This window comes from Mesoplodon densirostris, chromosome 9 (assembly GCF_025265405.1).
Source record: "Mesoplodon densirostris isolate mMesDen1 chromosome 9, mMesDen1 primary haplotype, whole genome shotgun sequence".
NCBI classification, from domain to species: Eukaryota; Metazoa; Chordata; class Mammalia; order Artiodactyla; family Ziphiidae; genus Mesoplodon; species Mesoplodon densirostris.
The window spans coordinates 54,655,845-54,683,373 of record NC_082669.1 but is presented as its reverse complement, the minus strand read 5'-3'; the positions used below and the strand labels follow the sequence as shown (position 1 = coordinate 54,683,373).

General features: G+C 38.7%; 2 protein-coding genes across 4 annotated transcripts in view; one reads left to right on the top strand and one right to left on the bottom strand.

Annotated features, from left to right (window-relative positions):
* Window positions 1-335: 335 nt before the first annotated feature.
* On the bottom strand, window positions 336-26,698 carry PON2 (paraoxonase 2). Of its 2 annotated transcripts, none has more exons than XM_060107609.1 (9): window positions 26,568-26,698; window positions 18,306-18,376; window positions 10,992-11,047; window positions 7,347-7,512; window positions 6,689-6,815; window positions 5,037-5,237; window positions 2,378-2,459; window positions 1,529-1,657; window positions 336-955 (listed from the first exon to the last, which is right to left on the bottom strand). In XM_060107609.1, the coding sequence occupies exons 1-9, from the start codon at window positions 26,639-26,641 to the stop codon at window positions 797-799; spliced, it is 1,065 nt and encodes a 354-aa protein (XP_059963592.1). In that variant the 5' UTR covers window positions 26,642-26,698; the 3' UTR covers window positions 336-796. The 2 variants fall into 2 exon arrangements, with proteins under 2 accessions (XP_059963592.1, XP_059963594.1); XM_060107611.1 differs by having other exon boundaries at window positions 6,689-6,779.
* Window positions 26,699-26,815: 117 nt separating this feature from the next.
* Window positions 26,816-27,529, top strand: part of ASB4 (ankyrin repeat and SOCS box containing 4) — a 129,186-nt gene continuing 128,472 nt past the window's right edge. Inside the window, exon 1 of one of the 2 annotated variants that reach the window (XM_060107606.1) lies at window positions 26,816-27,006. The gene's annotated coding sequence lies outside the window, so the exon portion shown is untranslated. The remainder of the gene's footprint in view (window positions 27,007-27,529) is intronic. The other variant, XM_060107607.1, reaches the window with a different exon arrangement.

The following is a 27,529-nucleotide window of genomic DNA, read 5'->3' as shown; positions in this document are numbered from 1 at the left end:
GATAGCTGACTTCATCTCACCTGATGAAGTTCACGGCTGTGTTCAATAAGGAGGGGGCATGATTGACCTTCCAGCTCCAACCTGTTATCTCCTCTTTGTATGCAAGTTGGGCTCCCATTAAGAAATAGAGCTGATGGAATACTCCATATTAATTGAGAATTCCAGTTGCCATATTTAGTTATTCTTTGTTTTATTTCATTCAAATAGTTTAGTTTTGCAGCTGAGAAAAATTAGTATTGCCATGCCTGCACATCCCAAGGAAACCCCGCAAAGAAGTGGCCACTTTCTCATTCCCCCGCTGAGGATATGCCTTGAGAATTAAGCACAGACAAAACTTGGATTTTAGTTAGTCTTTAATGTAACTCCAACTCTTTAATAGTAAACAAAGATGTAAGTACAAAACATCAAAACATGTTACCTATCAGTAGTTCTGAGTCACAGTGGTCACACTGGTGGAGCTGAGGTCACTTACATTTTAAGGAAATATAATCTACCCTGTTTCAGTGGAATTCATGCTCTGGCAGTTGGAAAGCAGGCTTATTTTATGCAAAGTGTATTCACTTTACCGAAAGCAGCTTTCTCCTCTCACCTTTACTTGGCAATTTAAAAAACTGTTCACTTTCCTTTTACGTTAAAAGTGCTATGTGAACTGAAGGGGGGCTTTCGTTACTGAAATAAATTTACTATACATGTCATACATTTCTGGGTCAACGTTGCTGGTTAAAGTCCCCCAGAATTAGCAATTCATAAAAAATTGTTAAGAGAAGCTAGCATGCCTGCATAGCAAAAGAACCATTTAGAGTTGACAATACAGGGCTCTGTGGTATAAAGTGCCTATAAGCAGCTTCCTATCATACACCGAGGCCACAGAACTTCCCTGGAGAACAGACCCGTTGTTGGCATAAACTGTAGTCACTGTAGGCTTCTCAGATAGAATATTCTGGATGCGGAGAACCTATTCAGGAGATACAAAGGATTAATATAGAACCACCATCCACCCATGTCACTCAGTCACCAATAATCTTCCACAAAGACACAATGATTAAGAGGACATGCTGTTGAAAATAGCAGTTACCAATTTTTTAAATGTTTAAGTTACTTTGTTAAACCTTCAAAGAAAGTACTTTCTTAAACCATCTAGTTATTGCATGCCAACACAAGATTGAGTGTTATTATAGTAATTGAGCATTAATAGAAATACTTCCACACTAATGTGCCTACTTTCTCACTACTTTAGTACGAACAAAAGTAGTGACATGTGGAGAGCTGACAATAAGCCAGGTATTTAAAAAATTGCCAGTATACCACACAAGGAGGGCACATGTCTTTATAAAAAGGTCTTTTGACTAGTTTCCACCATAATTTAATACATCAAAAGATTACCTTTCTAAAAGTATTTGAACAATGTGAAAATCTGCCAATTATTGGCTTAAAGCAATTACAAAACCAACCACCACATAAGTTTATTGTATTATTAGTTTAAAAGGACTTGAATAATTAAGGTTGAAAAACTAAAAAATATAAACACCTCTGATGAGGGAGGATTGTTCGGGTCATAAATGAAGAGCTTCTGGCCATTAGGATGACAGCCTACCAAGATGTCCCCCGAGGAAGGATCAATAGATAAATTATCCACCAGTGTATCCAACTTGAGTACCTTCCAAATGAAAAAATGTAATATCTAAATGCCATGAGAAATTTGATTAAATAATTTAGGGCTAAACTTTCTTGCCCCTATGCATATGGGGAAAGTTCACCCATCTCCTGCTTCCACCCTTTAACACCAATATTGCTTAAAATAAATTTAATACACTGGTTTAGAGTCACTTTTCATTTTTCCTAAAATTAAGAAAGTTGGGACAATAATCAATCTCTCTAAAAAATGAATTCCTTTCCCCTTAAAAGATGCACAGTGATCAGTTAGCTCAAGGAATTCATTCAAAGCAAAATAGGAAATTCTTAATCAATCTAAAATATGTGTTGTCAAGCAGGAAGAAAATAATAATGGTGTGGAACCCAATTTCTACCTTCATTTATTATTGAAAGAACTGACAACTTGCATAAATCTTCATTTCAGAATTCATCTATTAGTCTTTTCAATTGTGAAAATTCTTACTGGAATTCATCAGGTGCCATCAGTACTTCATGGAATGGGCTCTAAATCTGATGCAAATATCCCTCCCAACACACTGCTGCATGTAATCAGTCAGTTCTTGTGATTGTGGGAAACAAGAGACTTGGCCAGTTACAGAGAGGAAGCAGTGAAAAAGCCAGAATAGCAACACTGGCTATTCTGTTCTAAGTGAGGAATTGTTATAGTATAACTATGTAATTTCAAGATTAATGTCTATCTTAGATATAGAAAGAAATATTTTACCTTCAATTGAGTTAAATTCATATTAGGGTGTTTTTCCAAAACATGAATTTCATGAGCCAATATATCAGCAACATAGATGTACCTTTGCAGGAAGGACATACTGGTTAGAGCCCCAGGCTAATATAAAGCTTCATTAACACAGTATGACGAATAAGTCTTAATAACCTGCCAAGAAGTTAATCAATGATGGGCCCTCAAGGAATGCTTGATAAAGGTCAATTTTTTATTTAAAAAGTAAGCTTTCAAAATCAATTCGGTGTTACTACAACAATCACGGAATTGTTAAATTATTTTCCAAAAAGTTTGTAAGGAAAAATAATATAGGACATCATATAAAATATAAAGTCTGTGATATTTGCCACTGAAAGGACAGTAAAACAAATATTTGGTTTCAAAAGAAAAGCTTTTACATTCTACAACATAATTTGATATTTCAAGGGATCATTTACATGTAGAAACATATGGTATAAAACAGAACACATTTTATTAGAATATTAATACTTATTAATATTTAATAAATATTAACATCAAGAAATGTAAGAGTTAGAAATAAGTATCTATTCAGAACAATCTGTCTATATCTAAGGAGGGTGAATTAATGGACTACTTCACGGTAATTTTTCTCATTGAATTGCCTGTTCCATGGCAACTGTTCTATTGAGCAATTATAGTGTGTAAAGCCATGAACTCAGTATTGTGACAGATATAAACATGAAGAAGACACAGCCTTTTCTCCTGAAAAGTTTGTAGTGTGTTGGGGTGATCAGATGGTTTAGACACATTAAACAAATAATACAGCATGAATGGTACCGTAAGACATATTTCAGGTCTAGAGACTGAAGAAATCTCTAACTCCTAAAAAAACAGAAGGGCTTACAAAGGAAGGGGCATCTGCAATGGACATGGAAAGAGAGACTGGATTTGAGGATATGAGGACAAAGCATCTTTTAGGCAAAAGAAAACATGTGAACAAAGGCACAGGGGCAAGAATGAGAGGCAGTCTTGCAAAATAATGAGTTCTTGTCTAAAGCACAGTAAGTGTGGAAACAGTAGATGAGGGAGGTTGGAACTAGCTTATTAAAGAAAGTCCAACCCATTAGCCTGCCTTGATTTGATAAGCAACTGGGGTCCACTGAATTTCTGGAATAACAGAGTGGCATGATATCAAATGGTCAGTTCTGTTCAACAATTACTAAGCATGTGCTTTGTGACTGGCTGTGCTCAGTATGAGGATTCAAAGATGAAGCAGACTGAGGTCCCTCTTTTGGATATCTTGAAAGGGCAGGGGAATATAAAAGACAAAGTTGGCAACAGTGCGAAAAATGGAAGTGGACTGAAAACAAGTGGGAAGAAAGTGTAATACTCCAGCCAGAGAGGATGAGAACCTGAACCAAGCAGGTGTCAATGGGAAGGAAGAGGGGGTGAGGGTCAGGGACGGAAGCACAGATAGAACCAGTGTGACTTGCTCAATGGCTGAATAGGAATGGTGAGAGAGATGGAGCTAAAGCTGGATGCCCTATTGTTATTATTTTTAGCTTGGGTGACTGGAAAGTTTGACTCTCATAACTGAAAGATGAAAGTTGAGGAGAAAAAGAGATTTGGTGGGAGAGGTTGGATTGGATCAATAATAGACAATTTAAATTAAATGATTCTATATTCATTTTTCTGTAATCAACAAGAAAGAAGAAATTGTCATGAAAATAGACAATTAGTTGTCACAGAATGCCAGATTTATTTCATGTTATATTTGTAGTAGTTTAAATTGTTCAGTGTGCTAAGGTAGTAAAAAAGGGAAAGTTAATAAAGACTTTAATATCCTTCCTATAGGTTACAGTTGGACATATAAAAATAGTGAGAAAATTTGGGGGGGCAATTTGGCAGTATCTATTAAAGTTAACATTTAAAAGGAGCACCCTTTAAGTGAGTAGTTCTATTTTGAGGGGTTTGTTCTACAGAAACACTTGCACAAATGTGCAAAGAGGAGGCGCTCATAGCCCCACATTTAGCCAGTGCCCAGTGGGCATCTGAACCTAGGTCTATATGACTCCAAAATCTGAAGATTTAACCAGTATGCTGTATGTAATTCTCCCTTGGGGGGTTTTTCCTTAAAAATATTTGGATAAGTTTCAGTGGTAAATGAGGAATAAAAAATGGGTTTTATACAGAAAAAAAAACCCCCTACATATCCATTTATAGAGAATTGGTTAAATTAGTTTACAATCATCCTGAAAATGGAATAATATGCAGCCAATAAAACAATGATATATTTATTTAAAAGGAAAACACCTACCTAATACTTTAATATGAATATATAAATATGAACCCATTTTATAAAAATTTACATTTATAAAATTAAATTCTACAATGATATATACCAAATTTATATACTGTATATAAATATATATTTGTATATTACATGTAAATATATAGTACATATATGTATATATTTTATATAAAACATCTATTTAATAATATATTACATATAATATATGTATTCTATATTATAGTAATATTTGTAAATATTATATATAGTATATTTATCATAGACCAAAAATATCAATTAAGCTATTTCTACATTGAAAAAAAAAAAGCAAAGTAAAGAATTTGGCCCAGCACCATGACTGAGAAGAAATGAAAATACTTCTATAAGAGACCATACTTTTTATCAGGTGAAATATTGATCCCATTTGCTGAATCAAATCCTTCCGCTACCACTTTAACTTCATTTGGACTGTAGTAAACGACATTTGTCCAGTGTAAGTTCAAATATGTTTCCAAATACTTTAAGAAAGGATCAGAGAAATAGTGGTCATTGGTAGCATAGAAATGTGCTGGTCCAACAGCTATGATATCATTTACACTGGAAGAGAAAAATAACATGTGAGAGAAAATAAAAAGCCAGTTGGTCTCAGTATTAAAGATTAAGTCTCCAGAAGGTTTACATAATATGTGCTTTAAATTTTTGGTGAGAGGTTTCCCAGGAAAAGCTCAGCTAAAATCACATGGCTATAGTCATATGTAATCTACTATAATATCATTTGCTGGAGAACAATTTTTTATGGTACCAGGTAATTTGAAGACAGGCCATTTAGCAATTATGGCAGGTTATTATAAAAGGAAAAAGAACTTTGTGCCAACAGAGTGTGTTTTTTGACAGCAAGAAATGTAGGGTTTAACAACAATACGAAAAGACACAGCTGTCCAAGGGAGAGAGCTCGGTGGAGCCTCATTGGCTGGTGAGCTGATTGGGCTGTCAATAACATTTATGTAGCTTCCATTTTCTCAGTTGCTGGATTTTCCTGAGTTCCTTTGCTTAGTTATTAGTCAAACTAAGGTTGACTGTTCAATTTCTACCTGACTCACAAAGCCGACCTGCCGAGAATGAACAGGCGCTCAATAAACACTTGCAGAGAGATGAGATGAATGATGAAATTGCCATAGTGAAATGCTTCAGGTGAGAGATTTATATGCTAAGAACAATTACATTTTTAAAACCAGTTAGGTAAGGGTGTTATTAAATTTAAATTCCAATTATCCTATGCAAAAATGTCTGAAAGAGCGGCTTTCTCCTTTGTTAAAGGAAAAACAGAGCTACAGGGAAGGTGGGTCCCCTCTCTGAAACAGCGCCCTAACGCAAAGGCTGCCTGGATGGTACTTATGCTCCTGTTTATTATGAAGTGAATTTTTGGAAGAATGGTTGGCAGTTACACACTTAAGTCCTAGATAGGGAAGTAACAGAAATTAAAAATATTCATCAAGTTCAAACTTAAAAGATGCAGCTGAGCCAGGGAGGGGCACATCATTCTTTTTTAGTCACATTATCAACCAGCTTTATGTTCTTGAAATAGCAGTGACCCACTTCCAATTCTGCAGGGTCATTGGCCCACAGCTACCTTGTGAAAACAGTTCTTGCCAGCCCCATACTAAGCATACAAACTCCATATAAAGCAGACTACTCTTCCTTGGCAGGACAGGTGTTATTACTATTTGGATGGTGAGTCATCTGAAATGGGAGGTGACAGAAGGAAAAATGGTGAGGTTTGTCTTCTACTCTTAAGATGTCCCTGAAGAGCAAATCCCTGGTAGTTCAGCATTTCGTTATTTCTCAAGGGAGCCCACACAGAACACTGATATCGACTTTCCCTGCTCTGCAAGGAAACTATGTATACACACATACACATATAAATACATGTATTTGTTTATGTGTATATATATGTGTATTTCAGCTCTTACAAAAGGTGAAAGGACCATCATAGGGAATATTTGAAAATGCTACAGATAAATCAGAGAATGAACAAAAGGACTAATTACCTTGGAAGAAGCTCATGTTTGATTGTTTTTAGATGCAAAAGAGAATTTTCTTCCTCTTCAAATTTAAAAATTTCTACTGTATTCTTGAATTCTGGGTGGTTTACAACAAAGAGATAAACTGTGTTATCTAAAGGATTGAAAGAACAGAGTTAATTTACAAGACATAACCATAGGACCTCTGGGCAGACACTGACATTTAAATACCACGAGCAAGGAAAGGTTGAATGTATAAGCTGTTAGACGACCTAACAGATCATTCTTCTTCCCGTCTTTCCCATCACTGTCTGTCTGGTGTTATTTCTGATCATTGGTCCCCTGACCTTTAAGAAAGAGTGTTTCCCACTCCATATACAGAATTCATGAATAATCTGTTAATAGTTGAATTCACAAATATAGCTCTTTTTCAATATAATGATAATATTTGAAAAGGTTATGAAATCTAAACATTCTTTCAGGTGTTAACCGTTAGAAATTTCTAAATGTAGTATAACTTACTGCCAGCTGAAGAGGCAAATGATGGACTTATTTGTATGAAGAATACAGAAGTAATTCATGAGTTAATTGTTCTCTTACTACAGATATGATCCAAATCTATTTTCCACAGTCATTTGCAAACCACTGTAAGTTTTTTTAATGTTGGTAGCTCATCAGCTCTTACCACTGTCTATGAAAGTGCTGATACCATGTGGATTAAATGAAGCCAAATTAAATCCACGGCTGATTCTTAATTCCAGTGCCCTTGGGTTTTCTTCTTTTAGATCCATCATTAGTATTCCTCCAGGCTTATCTGGTGCAAAACTGTGGAGGCCTGGACATTTTAGACCCTTTTTAAAACAGAGGAAAAAGTTAAATATAAAGGCTTAAGTATTTTTACTTAAGCTAAAGTGGCAACTATAAATAAATGATAGAGACTTTGGCTAAAGGTGGTGGCATAAACCTGCAAACACAAAGAGAGCAGAGAGGAAACAATAAAAAAATAATAATTGGAAGCTGGGAGGCTGAAAGCTGAGCAATAACTGATATTTCTGAGTTGAGGCAGAAGACTAAGGGCTTAGTCTCTTCAGAGGGTAACCAGAAGGTTGGTGGACTGGGAGATAACACAGAGTTGAGGGCGGGGATAAGCCACTATCTGACGCACATTCATTCTCTCCTCATTGTAACATGAGGTGGGACTTCGTCTCATTTGTTCACTGCTAGACCCCAAGGCCTGGATCAGTGCTTGGCGTGTAGTCAGTCTGTCCTTTTCCTACTGATTCCAAATGTTGCTTTTATCATGTACTAGATCCCTGTTTACATATTGGTCTGTTTGGACTCATGCCTAAATCCTGTGATAATATGCCACTTTTTAATTACTATAACTTTATTTATAAGATACAATACGTATATATATATATGGCAAGTCCTCACATCCCACACCACATTGCTTTACCTTTCCAAAATAGTCTTAAATATTTCTGCTCATTTATTTTTCTGTATAAATTTCAGAAATTAAGTTGCTGTTCAAATGGAACCTTACTATTACTGGTAGTAGTAGTAGTATTACATTTCCTATTTGTTTTTTCCTAGTGCATGGGAAAGCCATTGAGTTGTATATGTTCATTTTGAATACAACCATATCACTCAACTCTCCTATTAGGTCTAAGAGTCTGTTAGCTGAATCTCTTGGACTGTTTAAAAAACAGGTAATCACACTATCTGAAAATAATGTCAGTTTTGTCTTTTTTTCTACCTCAAATTTCTTTTTCTTGGGTTATTAAGAACTCTAGTAGATTACTGATAGTTACAGTATTTTAGGGCATTTTCTTCCTTTTCTAAACATTAATGAGAAGGCAGTTAATGTTGTACCACTAAGAATGGTATTTGCTGTAGGTTTCTGGAAGGTTTCCTTCTACTTCTAGTTATTTTGGAGCTTTTAATCAGGAATGAGAGTTGAATTTTATTTAATGCTTTTTCAGCACTCACTAAAATAATCGAGGTCTTTTCTCTTTTAAATCTTTCAAGTCATACTTTATGCAAATTTAAAAGAGTACCAAAAAAATCTCACTTTATGCACAAATTGTATTTAATAGAAATTTTCTCCAATTAAAAAAAATCTATCAAAATTACACAACTTCAAGGCCCAACAAGTAGAGTAAACTGCAATTATGCTATTGCTACATGGCAGTGCCAATTCAGTGGTTAATAATCTGTATTCTTTATTAATGTCCCATAAATGATAGGGTTTCAATGCTCAGGAAGCTCTACCAGGGATGTAATAACTCTCCATAGTTATTGTAATACTCCCCATCTTTTAATACTCCCTATCATTTTAACCTGTTTTTTCTCTTTTTCAAATTTTATTTTATTTCCACCTGTGGTAAAATATACATAACAGAGAATTTACCATTTTCACTATTTTTAAGTGTACAGTTCAGTAGTGTTAAGTACATTCACACTGTCATTTAAATCTTTTTTCTATTCTGTGTCATCTAATTCCTCATTAAGTGTGATGTTAGTTTTGAGATGCCCCTCAAGCCTATAACTGTGGAATAGGATGGGCTAATTGGCTACAATGCTTGGAAGAATAAACAAATGCCATGATATAGGAGTTATTCATTTAGAAAGGAGTGCATTCTGGGAAATATTAGAGACAATGCTGAGTAAATTAAAAAACATCAGTAAAATGAGATTGTTTCTAAATTTGAAAAAAAGAAAAGAAAAGTCACATAACCAAGGAAGGATAAGAGAAAAACACGCAGAAGAAATTCTGTTGACTTGGCTACAAGGTCACTGTGACTATATTAAGCCTCTCAGCTAAAATGGCTGTAGATTTATTGGGCTTGGAGACCTCACCCCTCCTAATTCAGATTTATTCCTGTGGGGAGAAAATCTTGAAATAGGTGACTTCTGGATTACGCAAATCTCTGAAAACAGCTTCTTTGCAAAAAAAAAAAAAAAAGCAACTGCCTTCTACTCTACTCTGGATATTTGCATTTTAGTTATGAATAATGTTGACTAGGAGTCTCAGTGTTTTTTCCTAAGAATATAAGATATGCGCGCAAGCATGTGCTTCTACACAAATCCAGAGTCCTCCTAGAAATGCCATTTTACTCATTGTGCGTAGGTAATTAACTAAAACTTTTAAAGCCATAGTTTTAAAATTTAATATTGGGCTGGCCAAAAAGTTCGTTTGGGGTTTCTGTACGATGCTATGAAAAACCCGAACAAACTTTTTGGCCAACCCACGTAAATATCAATGTTTCTGCTAAAGTCTACAGTATTTCTTTTCTCCCTCTGTGGTAAACAACCAGCCACTCACAGCCTTTCATATAAAAACCATCAGGAACCTGAAGAGTGTTCTAACCCTCATTCTCATCTCAGCTGAGTTCTCTCACCTTTCTCCTAAGTCTGACAACTATTTTATTAGTGTTGTGACTCTCTTCTGAAGCATCTCCAAGTTTTTCACATCTTTCCTGAGTCTCAGTGCCTGAAAGTAATGGCTGCTGAGAGGGAACAGAATAACTACAGGCTGCCTTCAAAGTTGGATACTTCTTTCTCAAGAAAAACTGAATCCATGAAGATGCCAAGGTCCCTCACCTTGGCCCACGCCAGGGAGGAGAGAGAGGTGGTCAGAACTTCCTCCTTGGCCCACATATACAATTTTCTAATTAGAATGCATATTGGTGTAGCCTAGCATCACTCAGGCCAATCAATTTTAAAGTCTTTGTAATGTATGCCTGAAAAGGTTGTTATTTTTCAGCTTATAAAAATTAAGGCAAAAGTGAAGGGTATAAATAAGCTCAGTCAATGACATTCCACTTACGTTAGGCTATTTGGGGAAAAAGAAAAAGCAAAAGCACTGGCCTTTGTCTAGGAAAGTTGGTATATTGTTTGAAAATAAATAATAACAGCAAGAATACTAGTTTCAAATTGAATATCTAATGGAAAGGTAGACACTGTATTTAAAATAGCATAATGTAGTATTAAATATCCATAATAATGCCCGAAATACCCTTTTTAATAACAAACTTTTAGAACACAGATTGCATTGGAATATTTTAGTGCAAGGCAGTGGGAACATAAAGAGTAATAAATCAATTGGCAAAGACTTTTTCATCCCTACATTCAGAGAAGATGGAGGAAAATTTCCAAGGTTCTGTTTGACCTGTCTTTTTTTTTCAGAAAATTTCCAAGATCCTGTTTGACCTTTTTTTTTTTGAAAGTCAGGAATTTTAAAAACAAGTTACTGCTCTGAAGGCCTCATCAAACTCCCTTGTACCTCCTCCACTGAGACTGGGGGGTGGGGGGGAAGGAAGGTACTCACCACACTAAAGAAAGCCAGACCATTGGGAAGTATGTCAATATCTTCAGAGCCGGCTTCTGTTAAGTTCAAGAAATAGATAAATGTCATGTTCGAATTCTGTGACTTGTTAGGTAGAGCTTTGTTTACTTTATCAGTATCTGTATTTTTCGGAATGGTTCCGATTTTTTCTTCCAAGGAACCACTCTCTTTAATAAACGTCAGTCTAAATCCTTTCCTGCAGTGAACTTCTGACTTTAAATGATAGAGATTTTATGTCTACTCAAATCAAAGTCAAGTAATCACCACATTTCCAGCTATAATACCGAAAAAGTTGACATCTGTACACTCTTATGATAAACATCCAGATGTCTGTACCAAAGTAATTGACATCAGGGGAATATTACTTTCAGAATGAAGGGCTCATCTTCATTTAACCATGCAAATATTCTTGTCCCTTTCTCGGCTCACTCAATCGGAAGCAAACACAGACATTTCTCTCATTAACAGAGATAAAACACCTGGGATTATATAGTCCCTCTTTAAAAAACAATGCCTGCTTGTTCTCATAAGCAAAGAAAGCTTTCTGTTTAATCTTTAAATTTAGGCTTTAAATTACAGGAAAAAAACTAGCAAAAGAAGATTAATGAAAAATACCATGCACCTAAGCCAGGTGAAACTTCTAACAGTGTCTCTGAAACAGGCTACAATTACTATTGATTGTTTATCGATTGTCTGCAGTACACTCCACACAGCACAGCAAATAATTAGACATAAGACCTTGCCAGTGGTCTCGCTGTGTAAATTCCACAGAGAATAGACCCAAACACAAGAAAAGAGGAATAAAAATGGCTTAGATTAAGCCAAATCATGACACATTCTTTGAGTCCACAAAATCCAACCTTCCACTTTAAGCCCTCTCCAAAGGATTTCTCCACGATTATTTCTAGGTTGTCAAAAACAAACAGCATCTATCCAGCTATATGGATTTTGATTCCTCAGTTTGCATTTGGCTGGCCACCTCCAGTGTTGCTGGCTCCATCATAGTGGAGAAAAGCAAAAAAAAAAAAAAAAAAAAAAAAGCCCAAAACTTCACTTCATAAAGATGACCCATATGCTTGCTTCTCAGAAAGAAGAGAGATATAAGTTTAAGTATTGTATGCTTGAGTTCTTAACCTGCGGTCTGTGGACCCCTAAGTAACCACATATGGATTTCAAAGAGTTTATGAACCCTCTGAAATTCTATGCAATGCAAAATGTCTTGTGTATGTACAGATAAGACATTTTCTGTGAAAAAGGTTCTTGGCTTTCAGCAGATTAAAAAAAAGGGTCTGTAATACCTCCCAAAAGTTAAAAACCTCTAGATTCTAGTGCCATGGTGTTTCTCAACTGATAAAGAGCAAGGACCAAGGAACACTTCACCATGTATACATACACAAACACATGAACACACACACACACCTGCACACAGAATTCTAGTCCAAGTTCTGCTTTCTAGATCCACTGAGTAGGAGCTCAGTTAATTAAAATTTGTTGTTCCTGAAAAATCATTTAAGACAATTTAACTTCAACGTGCGCATGCTTACACACATAGACAAAGAAAAGATATGTAGAAAAAAACTAACAATGTTTTTTGGGTGGTGGGATTATGAGTGATTTCTTTGTTTTAAAAATTTCTACAAATAATCATATTCTTTTAATAAACAAGAAAAGAACAATGTTTTTTAAAAGATATATTCATGTCAACCACATTGCTGCTTCTTTCTGTTTAATCCCATTGCCTAATTCCAAGGAAAAAAAGTCATATCTGTAGCCTTCTTTAGAATATTTTCCAGATCTTCTCCCCGATCTTTATTTCTATAGCCATTATGACAGTAGGCTTTTATCATCTCATAACACCTAATTTTTTCTCCTCTAATTCAATAATAGAAATAGTAGTAGTGTGAGTAGTAACAGTAATAACTACTAACATATATTAAGTGTTTATCAAGTACCAGGCTCCTTATACGTACTTTACATATGTTAATTCATATAATTTTCGTAACTCTAAGAAGCAATATTATTATCTCTAATTTTAGACTAGAGAATATGGAGCCGTTGAAAGGGTAAGTAAACTGTTCAAGGTCACAAACTGGGAAGCTGGGATTCAAGTCTTTTGTTCTGACTTAAAAGTGCATAGAAAAAATACAACCTAGCATTTAATGAAATTTCTCTCTCAGAACCATCCCCTGGTTCCTCTCTGAAGACACTTTACTTTGTAAATCCAACTGTGGTCAATTACATATGTTGGCTTTTCCCCCAAAATGTTTGCTTCCATGCCTTTCACCAAGATCTTCATCAATTCATATCCTGTACTTTTCTTTCAAACACTCTTTCTCTGGCAAGTCTTCTAACTTAGCATATCTGATTTTGATCCCTTCTTATTCCTTTAGCAATTATCTGTCTGTGTCAGAGATGGCCAACTGCTCCTCAGTATCCATACTCCCCTTCTTTCTTTTCAGCTACAGGTACACGGCAACATAGCTACAGACATTTTCTACCCCTTCTTGCTGATAGAGGTGGCCATTTATCTGAGTTCAGGTTAATGGGACATGAGAGTACAAGGTAAACTACTTGCAACTACTGGGTAAAATAAAGTAAAAATATCCATGTAAATTTTCTTTCTATCCCTTCCTGCTGGGAAATGGCAACAATTGGAGTTCTAGTCTTATACCAAGATGGAAGCAATATGTTGAAGATAGCTGTGCTGCTTCATCAGCCTTTGTCCCAGAATGACCACACGGAGCAGAGTCATCTAATCACCCGAGGTCATTTGCTTATCTTTGGACTGTCACATAAAAGGAAATCAACTTCTCTCTTCTCTAAGTTACTTATTGTAACTTTATAACAGCAAATCAGCCATGGCCATACCCAACAGAGTATCCAAAATGTAATGTAGCCTATTATTTTCCATGTTTTTGGTTCATTAATCAGATGTGTGTATTAATCACTCTGGGAGAAAATACTATATTGGGAAAAAAATTGCAAAAGTTATTTAACCTCTCTGAGCCTTAGGTGCTTATCTGCTATAAAAAGAAAAAATATGTCTATATCTCACCATAGTGGGTTTTTCTGTTTTCGTTTTCATAGGTAGATTGTAAAGTACTTGACGACAAGGGCTACAAACTTTAATGCTTTTTTTAAAAAAAATCTCTCAAGCAGCAGTTATTATAAAGATCTTGACTGCCAAGTGTATAAAATCATTTATTAACTCAAGAGAAATAATCCATTCAAAATTTTGTTTTAGTCCAGGACTCTGAATGCCAGCATTTTCAAAGACATTTTAAAATGTTTTAAACTTTTAAGCCTCAAATAGAGTTAAATAGCTCTTTAATTATAATTTTTATTATTTAGATGTCGATATTATACCAAATGTTAGTTTCTGTCTGTTAGATACATTGGAAAGGAATACAATAGAATAAATAGTGAGCTTACTTTCTGACCCCCTGAAGGCACACATCCTATATGATATGTGGTAGTGATTATTACTTATTAAAACAAAAAGACATGAGATGATATGATATGTATAAAGCACCTAAGAATTGCAAAGAGTTCATTTCTAGTCATGGTGAATGTAGCCTTATTTTATGTGTGTGTGTGTGTGTGTGTGTGTGTGTGTGTGTGTGTGTGTTTGTCTTGATGGGGACTGGGGGGACAGGGGATATACCTGTCCCCTTGCCTCTTGGAGGGATTAGTTGGCCTCAACTGCATGGCTGCTACTGTTTCCAAAGTGGAAACTAAAAAAGAGAACCCCTCTACTCCTGCTGCCTACCAAGAGACATTGCTTTTGCCTATGGGAAAGTAGGCCCTGTTATTCCTTTGTAGTCAAAGGCCACGGAATAAGCAACTGTTGTTAAAAACGTATAACCACAAGCTATTATTAACCATTATGCATCACTGACATAGCATTCAACGAATGTTCATATAGTGTATGCTAACCACAGAGCTAAAGCAAAGAAGGGGGAGAGAGAAAAAGCACAGTTCTAATTAGATCTAAAAATGTATCCCAGGGGCTTTCCTGGTGGCGCAGTGGTTGAGGGTCCGCCTGCCGACGCGGGGGACATGGGTTCGTGCCCCTGTCCAGGAGGATCCCACGTGCCGCGGAGCGGCTGGGCCCCTGAGCCATGGCCGCTGAGCCTGCGTGTCCGGAGCCTGTGCTCTGCAACGGGAGGGGCCACAACAGTGAGAGGCCCTCGTACTGCAAAAAAAAAAAAAAAAAAAAAAGTATCCCAAATGTGCTTCTAATCATTCATCGTCTTCGCTCTGTTGCCTTTTGAAGTGCCTCAGAGGCATTAAACACTTCACAAGAGGGGCCATAGGTGACATATTTCCTCATTCTTCCCAATTCCAGACAGCAGCTCACACACATCACAACATAAAGGTCACAAACACAGACAGATGCCTGTTCAGAATACAAATGTTGTTGGACTTGTTTTTCTCTGAGGAGCCCTCCATTCCAGTGAGTTGTAGCAGCAATACACTTGGCAGTTTGTACAGTAATGTGTCTGGCTGTGCCCTATTGTCTACTCTGAGACTTGAATTCGCAGAAGGTGGGCTTCACGGGGCCAAGGGCTGTTTAATAATTTGACATTTATTAACTCAGTAGCAAAAGTAACCTCCGAGATCACTGACTCAACCTCCCAACCTGTACAACGTCCCTCCCAGACACCATCTGGCTTTTGCTTAGTGACCGGTTCCAAGGGGACTCTTCGTGATTGCGGCCAGAAGGCAGGATGCAGTTGCTGGGTTTTTTGGGACTCCAGACAACCTTAATTCTAGGACAGTCTGCATTATCCAGCACAGACCTTTTCAATCTGGACAATCTGGTATTTGACACTGAGTTTGTATCCTCCTGCTAAGTGTTTGGGCAATAAACAAAGAGGGGAAACCCCAGGAGAGAGACGTCAAGGAGTCTTGTGAAGGGAGATAGGACTGGGAAAAAGTACAAAAGTAGCAATGGGAAAAGGGGACAAGAGCACAGAGGAAACAGATGTGTACAGGAGGAGCAGTGAGCAGAAAGAAGCTCTGAAGTAGAAAAGGCTTCTCTGAAAACAAATAGTTTCCATGAAACGGAAGCCTTCTTTGTGTGATCCAGAAAAGTCTCACTACTTTGTTTTTGATAAAAGAGCATTATGAATCCTGTCTGGAGTGAATGTGGTTATAAACATGGGGTACTGAGTTTATTAGTGTTGCCAATGCGAGAGCAATTTAGCAAAGACTATCAAAACTTTAAACATATGTGCTAACTGAACAATAATCCTGCTATTAAAGATTTATCCTTCAGATAAACAAATGCAAGAGCTATATGTACAATGAAGTTCACTGACTTGCTTGTAGTTGCAAAAAACTATAACCACTCAAATGTGCATTAAGGAACTGGGTAAATAATCATGGTACATGCAAATATTAAAAAGAATGAGGTAGGGCCTCCCTGGTGGCGCAGTGGTTGAGAGTCCGCCTGCCGATGCAGGGGATACGGGTTCGTGCCCCGATCTGGGAGGATCCCATATGCCGTGGAGCGGCTGGGCCCGTGAGCCATGGCCGCTGGTCCTGCGCGTCCGGAGCCTGTGCTCCGCAACGGGAGAGGCCACGACAGTGAGAGGCCCGCATACCGCAAAAAGAAAAAAAAAAAAAAAAAAAAAAGAATGAGGTAGATCTACATGTGCTGATGTGGAAATCTGTTCACACTGTGTTCAGAATAAAGCAAATTACAGAATATAATCTTATACTAAGATGCCATTTGTGAAAACAATAGATATAAATGTATATGCATATATTTATTTGCATTTGCACTGGAAATACCAGAAAGGATAAAACAGAAACTCTATCTCTGAGGTTATTTTTGAGGGAGGTAGAGATATTTATTTATTTATTTATTTATATTTTACTGAAGTATAGTTGATTTACAATGTTGTGTTAGTTTCAGGTGTACAGCATAGTGATTCAGTTATATATATGTTCTTTTCCAGATTCTTTTCCATTATAAGTTATTACAAAATATTGACTATAGTTCCCTGTGCTATACAGTAGGACCTTGTTTTTTTTTTTTAATTTAAGTAATTAATTTATTTTTGGCTGTATTGGGTCTTCATTGCTGCGCACGGGCTTTCTCTAGATGTGGCGAGCTGGGGCTACTCTTCATTGCGGTGCAGGCTTCTCATTGTCGTGGCTTCTCTTATTGTGGAGCACGGGCTCTAGATGTGTGGGCTTCAGTAGTGTGGCTCGCAGGCTCAATTGTTATGACGCATGGGCTTAGTTGTTCCGCAGCATGTGGGATCTTCCTGGGCCAGGGCTCTAACCTGTGTCCCCTCCATTGGCAGGTGTATTCTTAACCACTGCGCCACCAGGGAAGTCCCTATCTATTTTATATATAGTAGTGTGTATATGTTAATCCCAAACTCCTAATTTATCCCTCCCCTCCCTTTCCCCTTTGGTAACCATAAGTTTGTTTTCTATATCTGTGGGTCTATTTCTGTTTTGTACATAAGTTCACTTGTATACTTTTTTTAGATTCCACATATAAGCGATATCATATGATATTTGTCTTTCTCTGTCTGGCTTACTTCACTTAGTATGATAATCTCTAAGTCCATCCATGTTGCTGTAAATGGCATTATTTCATTCTTTTTCATGGCTCAGTAATATTTGTGGGGGGTGGAGATTTTTTTTTTTTTTTTTTGCGGTATGCGGGCCTCTCACTGTTATGGCCTCTCCCATTGTGGAGCACAGGCTCCAGACACGCAGGCTCAGCAGCCATGGCTCACGGGCCCAGCCACTCTGCAGCATGTGGGATCTTCCCGGACCGGGGCACGAACCCGTGTCCCCTGCATCGGCAGGCGGACTCTCAACCACTGCACCACCAGGGAAGCCCTGTTGGGAGATTTTTATTTTCTATTTTATAACTTCTCTTCCTTCTGACTTACCTTCACCAGCTGACTCCTGGGCTAATGGTACACAAAATTCAGTGGCCACACATAATCCAGACTTGACAAAAATACAGACTTGACAAAATACAGAATACAGACGACAAAATGAGTTCAGCAAAGTCACTAAGCAAGCAAGAAGTCTAAAACAAACATAGGATTGTACAAATAATTAATAAATCACAGTGAGAGTAAGAGAGAAGAAGAAATACAGGGTGTATGAGATCAAAAGAGATTGACTGAAAAGGTTTTTGCTGATCTAATGTGACTTTTCCTCTGATAAACAGTAATTATGTGCCAAAATACTGTTAATGAGTTTTCTAGTGTTGTGGGCCAAGGAATGTAAGCTGTGTAACAAGCATTTTCTCAAACGTACCGATTCCTTTAATCAGGTGGCAGTTTGGAAGGTCTACAGATTCTACTTCTCGGGAGGCTTTAAGTCGATTCCTGTTAAAAAAAAAAAAAACCTATCTGTTTACATATTCCCTACTTTGTAGCAGAAAGGGTTTAAAGAGGCTTACAGCAATACATAAAACACAGCATAAATCTAAAGCAGATAAAAGAGAAGACAGAAAACAAAGGTAGGAACATAAAATAGCACCAGAAATGAAGTTAAAATAAAAATGCATATCACAAAGTTCTATATGTGAACATGGATCGTAAAAGGAAGCCAATAATTCAACAAATACAACTTGGAATGCAAGTTCCTATGCAAATGTATACATGGCACCAGGTCCCATTTCTCACAGCTCTTGTGTTGTGGGAAGAGCTTCAGATGTAGAACCAGAAGCCCTGTCTTCCTTCTGAGGACCCAGAGGGGCTATAAAATGCCCAGACCCTCTGCAAAATGACACAGTGACTGAAAGCAGGCCAAGAGAAAATGGCATTGTTCAGAGCCTGGCTCACAGAAGACACCTCATAAATAGATATTAAGAAACAAGTGGATAAAGTCCCATCCCCGTGACTATTTATTGGGGTGAGAAGGTTGGAGAGCACCAACTACTCTAGCCAAACTACTTGCTGTTGTAATTTCATAAAAACGGAAGTGAAGACATAATGAGAAAATGTTGAGTTCTAATAAAGCATCTTCCCTCCTCCTTCCCACCCTGGAGTACAGGGCCACCAAGCAAGGTGGGCAAACACATCTGGGCTCTATTGTTTGAAGGCTTTCCCTGCTCTCACTGTCTCACCTTCTCTTTCTGTTCTCCACATCCACAAAGAATGACAAGCGTGCCTGCAGAGTAGTTTACATGTTTCAAAGTGGTTCACACGTACCACACGTTTAAGAGACAACATGACAGTTTGCCAGTTGTCTCTCTCCTATTCATATCCTTGCCAGCTTTGGACTTCTAGACACCGAATATGGGGAAGGCTACTGGTTTCTTGGCGAGATGGAACAAGCCGAGGCCTGGACAACCCAGAATTACCAACAGGTGGTGGCAACTATATATTTTGGCAATTCATATATATATATCCATATATATATGAAAGTTTCCAATTAAACTGTTAATCAGTATGTATTTGGAATCATATAACTCAAATACTGTTAAACTTCTTGAAACAACATAGCAATAAAGCAATAAAATAAAAATAAATGAATGAAATAAAGATATAGGGCTTCCCTGGTGGCGCAGTGGTTGAGAGTCCGCCTGCCGATGCAGGGAACACAGGTTCGTGTCCCGGTCTGGGAGGATCCCACATGCCACGGAGCAGCTGGGCCCGTGAGCCATGGCCGCTGAGCCTGCGCGGCCGGAGCCTGTGCTCCGCAACGGGAGAGGCCACAGCAGTGAGAAGCCCGCGTACCGCAAAAAAAAAAAAAAAAAAAAAAAAAATATATATATATATATATATATATAAAATATATTAATAGAAAAAATAAAGAACATATAAAAAATTTAAATAAAGCAGTAAAAAAAAAAATACAAAAAATCTCAAGTCTACGAGTCCCAGCAGTGATTTAAAGGGGAAAGCAAGTACGCTTAGCCTTACATAAGTAGTAGAAGTAATACTAGTGAGGAGGGTGCTGCTGATAATCATGGGTGGTAAAAGGAAATCAATACTAAGAAGGGCCAACATGTATTGAGCCTACCACTGTTCTATGTGATTTACCTGAATGAATTCATTTAATTCTTAAAACAACCTGAAGAAGTAGGTACCATTATCCCTATTTTAGAGATAAGGAAAATGACTTCCCTGAAGTTCAGCACCCAGCCAGGAAGTTCCACCCAGAGGCTCTAATCTGCTGTTGTATCTTTCTCAGAAAGGGGTGAAGAGACCACGTTTCTGTCATAGCAGCAAGACTGCATGATCTTCGGCAGGTCAATTAATCTCTGCAGGCCCTAGTCTTCTTTTTTTTTTTTTTTTTGCGGTATGCGGGCCTCTCACTGTTGTGGCCTCCCCCGTTGCGGAGCACAGGCTCCGGACGCGCAGGCTCAGCGGCCATGGCTCACGGGCCCAGCCGCTCCGCGGCATATGGGATCCTCCCAGACCGGGGCACGAACCCGTATCCCCTGCATCGGCAGGCGGACTCTCAACCACTTGTGCCACCAGGGAGGCCCCCCTAGTCTTCTTTATGTATAAAAATAAGGATGAGACTAAATGACCTCCAAGGTTTATTGACATTGTGTGATTCCAGAAACAGATGTAAATTTAAGTCAGTAGGTCACAGCTGAAGTTTCATCAAGTTTCTGTATCATGTGTTGGTTTGGGTGTCAATTTTATACAACTTAATTTTATGCCCATTTGACTAAACAAAGATGGGGTAATGTTGATTACCATCTACCTTTCTCAAAAAATTCTATGGATAAAATAAAATTCATATGTGTTCGGACACTTTGGTGTGGGTATTTTTCAGAGACAACTTAGGTTTGCATCAATGACTAATGATTACACTTTGCTGACAGGGTGATCTTCATCAGCTAGTTTAGTTGTACAATATCATCTCTAGATATGCAGACTGCCTGCTATTAAAACTGAAGAGTAACACAAGGACTGTTAATAGTTAATCAAGTCATTTTTTCTTGTGTTTCCTTTATGATTAAAGAGAGAGGATTTTGCTTCCATCCTTTGTGGCCCATCAAGACTTTCAAAGACTTTCAGTAGAAAACTGCTAGGCTTTTTGCCTGGCAGAACTATCAGTTCCCTACTCATTAGTGGACTTCTGTACTCCAAAGTGGCAGCCCCTATTAGCTAACAAACCTAAAGCCATTCACACCCCTTTCTTCCTTGCTCTTTTCCACTGCAGAAGCAGGCAAGCCAAATATTTGCTTCCAGCCCCCTTCGTACTTTAGGGGTAATCATATGACCCAGCCTTTTGGGAAAGATAAATTTATTACTGGTAGAAAAGGCAGACATAGGAAGAGAGCTAACTGGCAACACTCCTTCCATCTTCATGATTTGACCATATATGTGGTACTTGGGACTACAGCAGTCATTCAGCATCCTTAACACAAGTATGAGGACACACAGCCAACAGTGGAGGATCAAAGAACAAAAATATCAGAACCTAGTTCCTTGATGTGATCACTGACTCAATGGACAAGCTCTAGGATGAATGACTCACAGAGTTTGTATCGTGTGAGAGAAGCAAGCTTCAATATGTATAAGCTACCATTAATTTGATGTATGCTACTTGCAGCTGAAAGCACTCCTAAATGATAACAGATTTAAGAAGTTTGGAGAATATACAAGAGAAAGCTATACAAACTCTTTGGACTAGCAGATCAATAAGCCTATATATATTAATGCCAAAAACAGATAAATAAATAAGTGGTACAAACACAAATAAGTCATATTTTTGCAGCAGCCTATTTGCTCCCTAACACTTTATGTCCACAGCATGCTTATGAACGTACTAGATCAGAGATGGTGTGGCAGTTGCCACTCTGTTGTCATGCAGACATTGCTAATCAATTACAGCACTCTTTCTCTTTAACTCAGAGCCAGCTTAGACACAATGTTCCAGGCCACCACTACTAGTCTATTAAAATGGACACTCTAGATGAAAGCTATTTGCTTTCTTTGTTCTAGGTTCCTTTTGTTTTTCTCACTTTCCTTTTCCTTTTCATTAGAATTTGGTTATTTTCCTTTTAGTTACGAGCATATGATAGGTATAATACAGGAAAGAACGCATACTGCCTTCCTTCAACTGAGCCAGAAATCATTCCTCCAATGACCCCCATCAGAAACATGTACATCATGATTCTTAATCTGGGGTCCAGTGACCCTCACAGAGTCCATGGGTAAAATTCAGGGGTTTCTGAATTCTGATGGGGGGAAAAATACACATCTTTAGTTAAACCTCTGACTGAAACTGAGTATTTCTTTTGATGATGAGTGTAGGCAACAAACCACTGAGCTTTCTACTAGCAGTACCTGTGACTCTGTCACTAACAGAAATTACAGACATTGTTTCATCACATTTTAGTAGTTGTAGGTATCTCAAAATACCATTTATACTCATCTCTGCTTCACAGTATCTACTGTTAGGTATTCAACTACTTCTAGATCTACTTAAGGCTTTAATAAAGACGGCCATGTTATTATATCCTACATTAGATCTTTTAAATAGTTTGGCAGTAGAGTTTAAGTATTTAAATTAGTATTAACTTAGATAGTATTTCAGTTTGGTTTGTAATCCTATGTATTTTATTTTATGCATTTAGAAACATGATGCTTGCTGAGAAGGAGTCAAGGCTTCACCAGACTACCAAAGGGATCTATGGCACAAAAGAATCTAAGAACCCCTGCTCCAACGTCATTGTCATCATAGGTAACTTTATTGAGCACTTACTACATGTCTGACATTGTTCTAGCACTTTACAAGAATGAACTCATTTATTTTTTACAGCCGCTATATGGAGCATATAGTACTATTATCCCCATCGTACAGATTAGGACACTGAGGCACAGAAAGGTGAAATAAAAGCCAAGGTCTCATGTAAATAGTGGAGAATTCAGGCAACCTGGCTACAAAGTATGAACCCTTAACCAACAGTCATTACCATGAAATGAATCTCTATTTCCTTCACTCAGGAAAAGGCATTACCCATCCAAAGTGGAATGGGTCACGGGCAGTTACTGATTATCTTGCCTCATCGTGTGGTAACAGTAAGGATGCACCAGTTTGGTGTGCCAGTATGCTTTGAGCAAACTTGGAACACAGTGTTACTACCAGGTTTGTTCCATATCTCACTGCCTTTAAATTTACAAACCACTGATGGGGCTTTATCTTTTACGTACAGACTTAAATTCAGACAAACTGGGGTTTTATCTTTCACAAACAGACTTGTAAAACCCCTTGGAATTCACCACTTGGTCCCCTGTAATGCTCTTACTTAATTAAGAATTTGTGCTTAGGCTTGTAAAGCTGGGGAAAGTTTGCTCCAATGGCAGAGAAGAGAGGAGGCCGTGGTGGAGCTGGGACAAACTGTATTTGGAATCAGAAGACCTGGCTTAGAGCACAGGTTTGGCATTAACTTCTGAACTAACTAGGCAGCCTCTCCAAGCCTCAGTTAATATTATGTATAATATAGGAAGGAAGACATATACGAAGACTGGAAGAAGGCAGGAAAGTAAAAGGGCTTTCTTTCCAAATGTCAGTAAATGTATGTTTTAGTTTAATATAATCAACTGCTGATACTTTCAACACAAAGACCAGCACACAGTAGTCACACAATAGATAAGGAGGATGGTGGTTGAAAACAAGTCTGCCCCTTCAGAAGTGTTCAAAAGCTGACTGGATAGCTTCTTGGTGGAGCTGTCATAAAGGGTGTCAAGCAACAAGCAAAAAGTTCAGATGCTTGTATTTGGAGTTCCTGCTCAGGCATAGGTCTCTAATATACTCAAGTCTCATGATTCATTCAAGGGTGTGTGCTTTGCAACAGGGAGCACTGGCCTGGGGACATGTTTGTATTTCTACTTTTTCCTTTATTGCTGCACGAGGGAGGAGTGGAAAAGTTGGGTATGACATGCCATCCTCCCCTGGGAACCTTAGCCAGTTATAGTTCAGAAGGAAAGAGACAACCTTGATTCCATTTATCCATGCAGGACATACTTATACTAAAAAATCATTCACTGTTTATCTGAAATCCAAGTTGAAATTTAAGTGGGCACCCTGGGGGAGAGAAATAACCTGAGTGCCAAAGTGCCATCTCTAAAAATAGAATAATGAAATAGAAGGCAGCAGATGAGAGAAAAAAACAAACCAAAAACCTGTTTTTGAAGGGCCTTTCTTTATGTGGAGGTGGGAACATGCTGCTTTTCAAAATACTCTAAGGGTCTGAAAGGAGAAATATTATGCATTTAAGCACTCCACCAAACTTTGTAAATAGCAGGCACTTGATATTCTGCACTCATAGGGTTGCCAGATAAAATGCAAGATGCCCAGTTAAATTTGAATTTCAGATAAATAATGAATACTATTTTAGTCTAATTATATCCCAAATATTGCATGGGATATGCATATACTAAAAAATGATTTGTTGTTTATCTGACATACAAATTTAACCGGGTGTCCTACATTTTTATTTGCTAGATCTAGCCACCCATCATCATTCACCCCAACAGTCTCACATCAGCCAGTATAAGGCTTCAACTGTCCAATGAGGTTACAACCCTATGAAGTCACTGCTCAATAAAGTTTATTATAGTCAAGTCTTTATAAAGAAAAGATGCATTCAAATTTAAATGATTTATCAGGTGCGTTCTATGTAAATTAAATAAGCTTTATTTACTTTTTCTTAGGTTCGCATCTACATTTATCATTTAAAGGGACTTAAATTTAAAACCTTAAGATTAGTAAGAAGAAAAAATTGACTGCTAATTGAGAAAACTTCAACTTATGGAAACACTGGTGGTTTGAACTTTAGGGATAATTTAATGAGCTTGAGAACTTTAGTGGTCCTGCCTTTGAAACCAAGAGCTGGACAGATCATACAAAATCACCCAACTCAATAACGTTCTGCAGAGCAGGATGGTCATTTATATAACATGAAAATTAAGCTCAACCTGTCCGTTTCTTACCAGTAAATGTTCCTCCTCCAACTCTGATGCTTCCTGTTGCATAGACACTGTTCCTCCTCCTGGCATCCCTTTATGAGCAGATGAAGCTGCAGCTAAGACAGCAGAGCTGGAAACTGTAGTATCACCTTGGCCTTACCCCTCATCCCTGGGGTTCCAGAGTTTGGGCGAATCTACTGCAAGACTTTAACTAGTTTCCCCAGGTCTATTTGCTCTCTCTTCTGGTACTTGTCAACTCCAACTGCATGTTAGAATTGTCAGGAGAATTTTTTAAAATAAAAAATACTCATGCCCGGGCCCCACCCAGAGCAACAGAATCGGAACTGCTGGGGGTGCAGCCCAGACAGCAGGCCTCCAGGAGATCCTAAGGCTCAGCCAGGACTGAGGACCCCTGCTCTACTCCAGTCCAGCCTCCCAGGTCATCTCTACACAGCCCACCTGGTTATGCTTTAGATGGTTTAAAGAGGTTCCTGTTTAAAAAAAATAAAACACATACAACAAACATTGCTAGTTCCCCTTGGCCTATCTAGGCAGGCCCCAATATTTCAACGTAGGTTTAACCATCTCAAAACCCTACTCCTACTGTTCTCATCCCTTAACTTTATGCTCTGCCCAAATCTAAACTTCCCCCGCCATTCCCTTTCTTCACGCTGCACTCTCCATCTGGGACTGCCTCCTTCATCCCCACTTGTGGTTCACCCATCCCTCAAGGCTAGTGTCAGATGTCTCTTCCTCCTGAACTCCACCTTCAGGAGTTGTAACTTCTCCTCCTTAAGCCAGCAGGGGTTGATTTGTACCTGTCCTGAACATCCTAATTTATCTATTTGTTTTATTTCTCTCCTTCCCTTTAATAGGGTAAACTCTTTAAAGGTAAGGACGGTGCCTTACTCTATTACAGGAGGCTAAGAGTGCACAGCGTACAGAGAAGGTGCTCAACACTTCTAGAATTCTTTCACGTGAGGCTTAACGTAATTTGAGTTGATAATTTAGAGACAATGACGTCTGATCACCCACGTTTTTTCCTTATAACTAAAACATGAGATGGACTAGGCGTGTCCTGTTTGGCATTCTGGCTTCGGTGTTCCCAGACGAAGAGATAAATAAGGAAGTGATGTAAGAACAATAGCTGACTATCTTAAGTATCTTTGATCAACCGTGCCAAGATTAGAGAGCAGAGGAAGAGTTTCTCAAACTCTGCAGGGGAGAGATGGAGAACAACCTTATTAAAGACGGAGGCTGGTTTGGGCAACAAAGGGAAGCAGCACCAATGACCTGAAATAAATCTTTATAATTAAAGTTTCAGTGCATGAGTAATAGTTTTGTTTTCAAGTTAAAGCACTAGGTTCGCCCCTGGGTAAATCGCAAAGCACTCGCTTGTCAACTTAGGTAAGAAAGACCTGGGTGCGCAGCAAAAGCTGACAAAAACTCGCTATGAAGTCTCGCGATTCAGCCCAAACTGTGCCGGGTTTTGCTGGCGGCTGGGGGTTGGGGTGGAGGAGCTCCGCCGGCCGAGGGGCAGAGCGATGCAGAGGTCCTCCGCGGCCGCCGGCTCCGGGGTCCAGGCTCGCGCGCAGCCCCGGCCATCCCGAGCCTGGGGACCCGAGAGGGCCCCACCTACCTGAGCGCCAGGAGCCTCTCGCCCAGGAACGCCAGCGCTATCCCCAGCAAGCTCAGAGCCAGCAACCGCCCCATGGCGCGGAAGCCGCGCCGCCTCGCTCGGCCGGGCCCGGGAGCACTGTGGGCGGCGCCCGCGGTCCGGCTCTTGCGCGCGGGCCGCGCTCCGCCCCGAGGCCGGCGAGCCCGGTTCCTGCTTACAGGCCGCGGCGGCTCCGCCCTCCGCGCGGCCCTTGGCCTTTGTCACCGCAAACCTGCCTCTTGAGACACCTTCCCGGCAGTGGGAACCGTCCTCTCCCGCCCCTGGTTAGGTCAAGGGCATGACACTTTGAATTCCTTCACCTCCCTTCACTAACAGACAACCCCACGGGAATCTCAAGCAGGCTGCAGGCCTTTCTCAGTTCTCGATTAATCTTCGAAGACATTCGTTCCGTCCTAGTCCGGTAAGAAACTTCTGGAGGACAGTTTTAAAGATTTTTTTTTTTTTTTTAATTACAGGAAAAGATACTGGGCCATGTCTTGTAAATACGTCATGTTGGAATCACTGCTTTTTATAACAGGATGTAGATGGGAGGAAGGAAACATTCTATTACGTAATGCTTCATCTAGACTAGAGACCTCAAAACCTGGACACTATTTATTTTATTTTATTATTATTTTTTTGTCAGTGCCCTGTGGCACGCGGAATCCCGACCGGGGATTGAACCCGTGCCCCCTGCATTGGGAGCACCAGGGAAGTTCACCTGGACACTATTTTTGCTGTAAATTCAGTTTATGGGAATAAGACAAAAAAAAAAAAAACAAAACACCAGAAACAAACCCCATTTTAAAATTTAACAATCATAACGTGAATAAAGAAAGAAAAAAGTATACAAGAGAACCTTCCCCATTAAGATTGAGACAGTTATAATAAGTGAGTATGGCTGAAACAAGCTTCTGATGGTTGCCAGTACTTAATTGCCACCC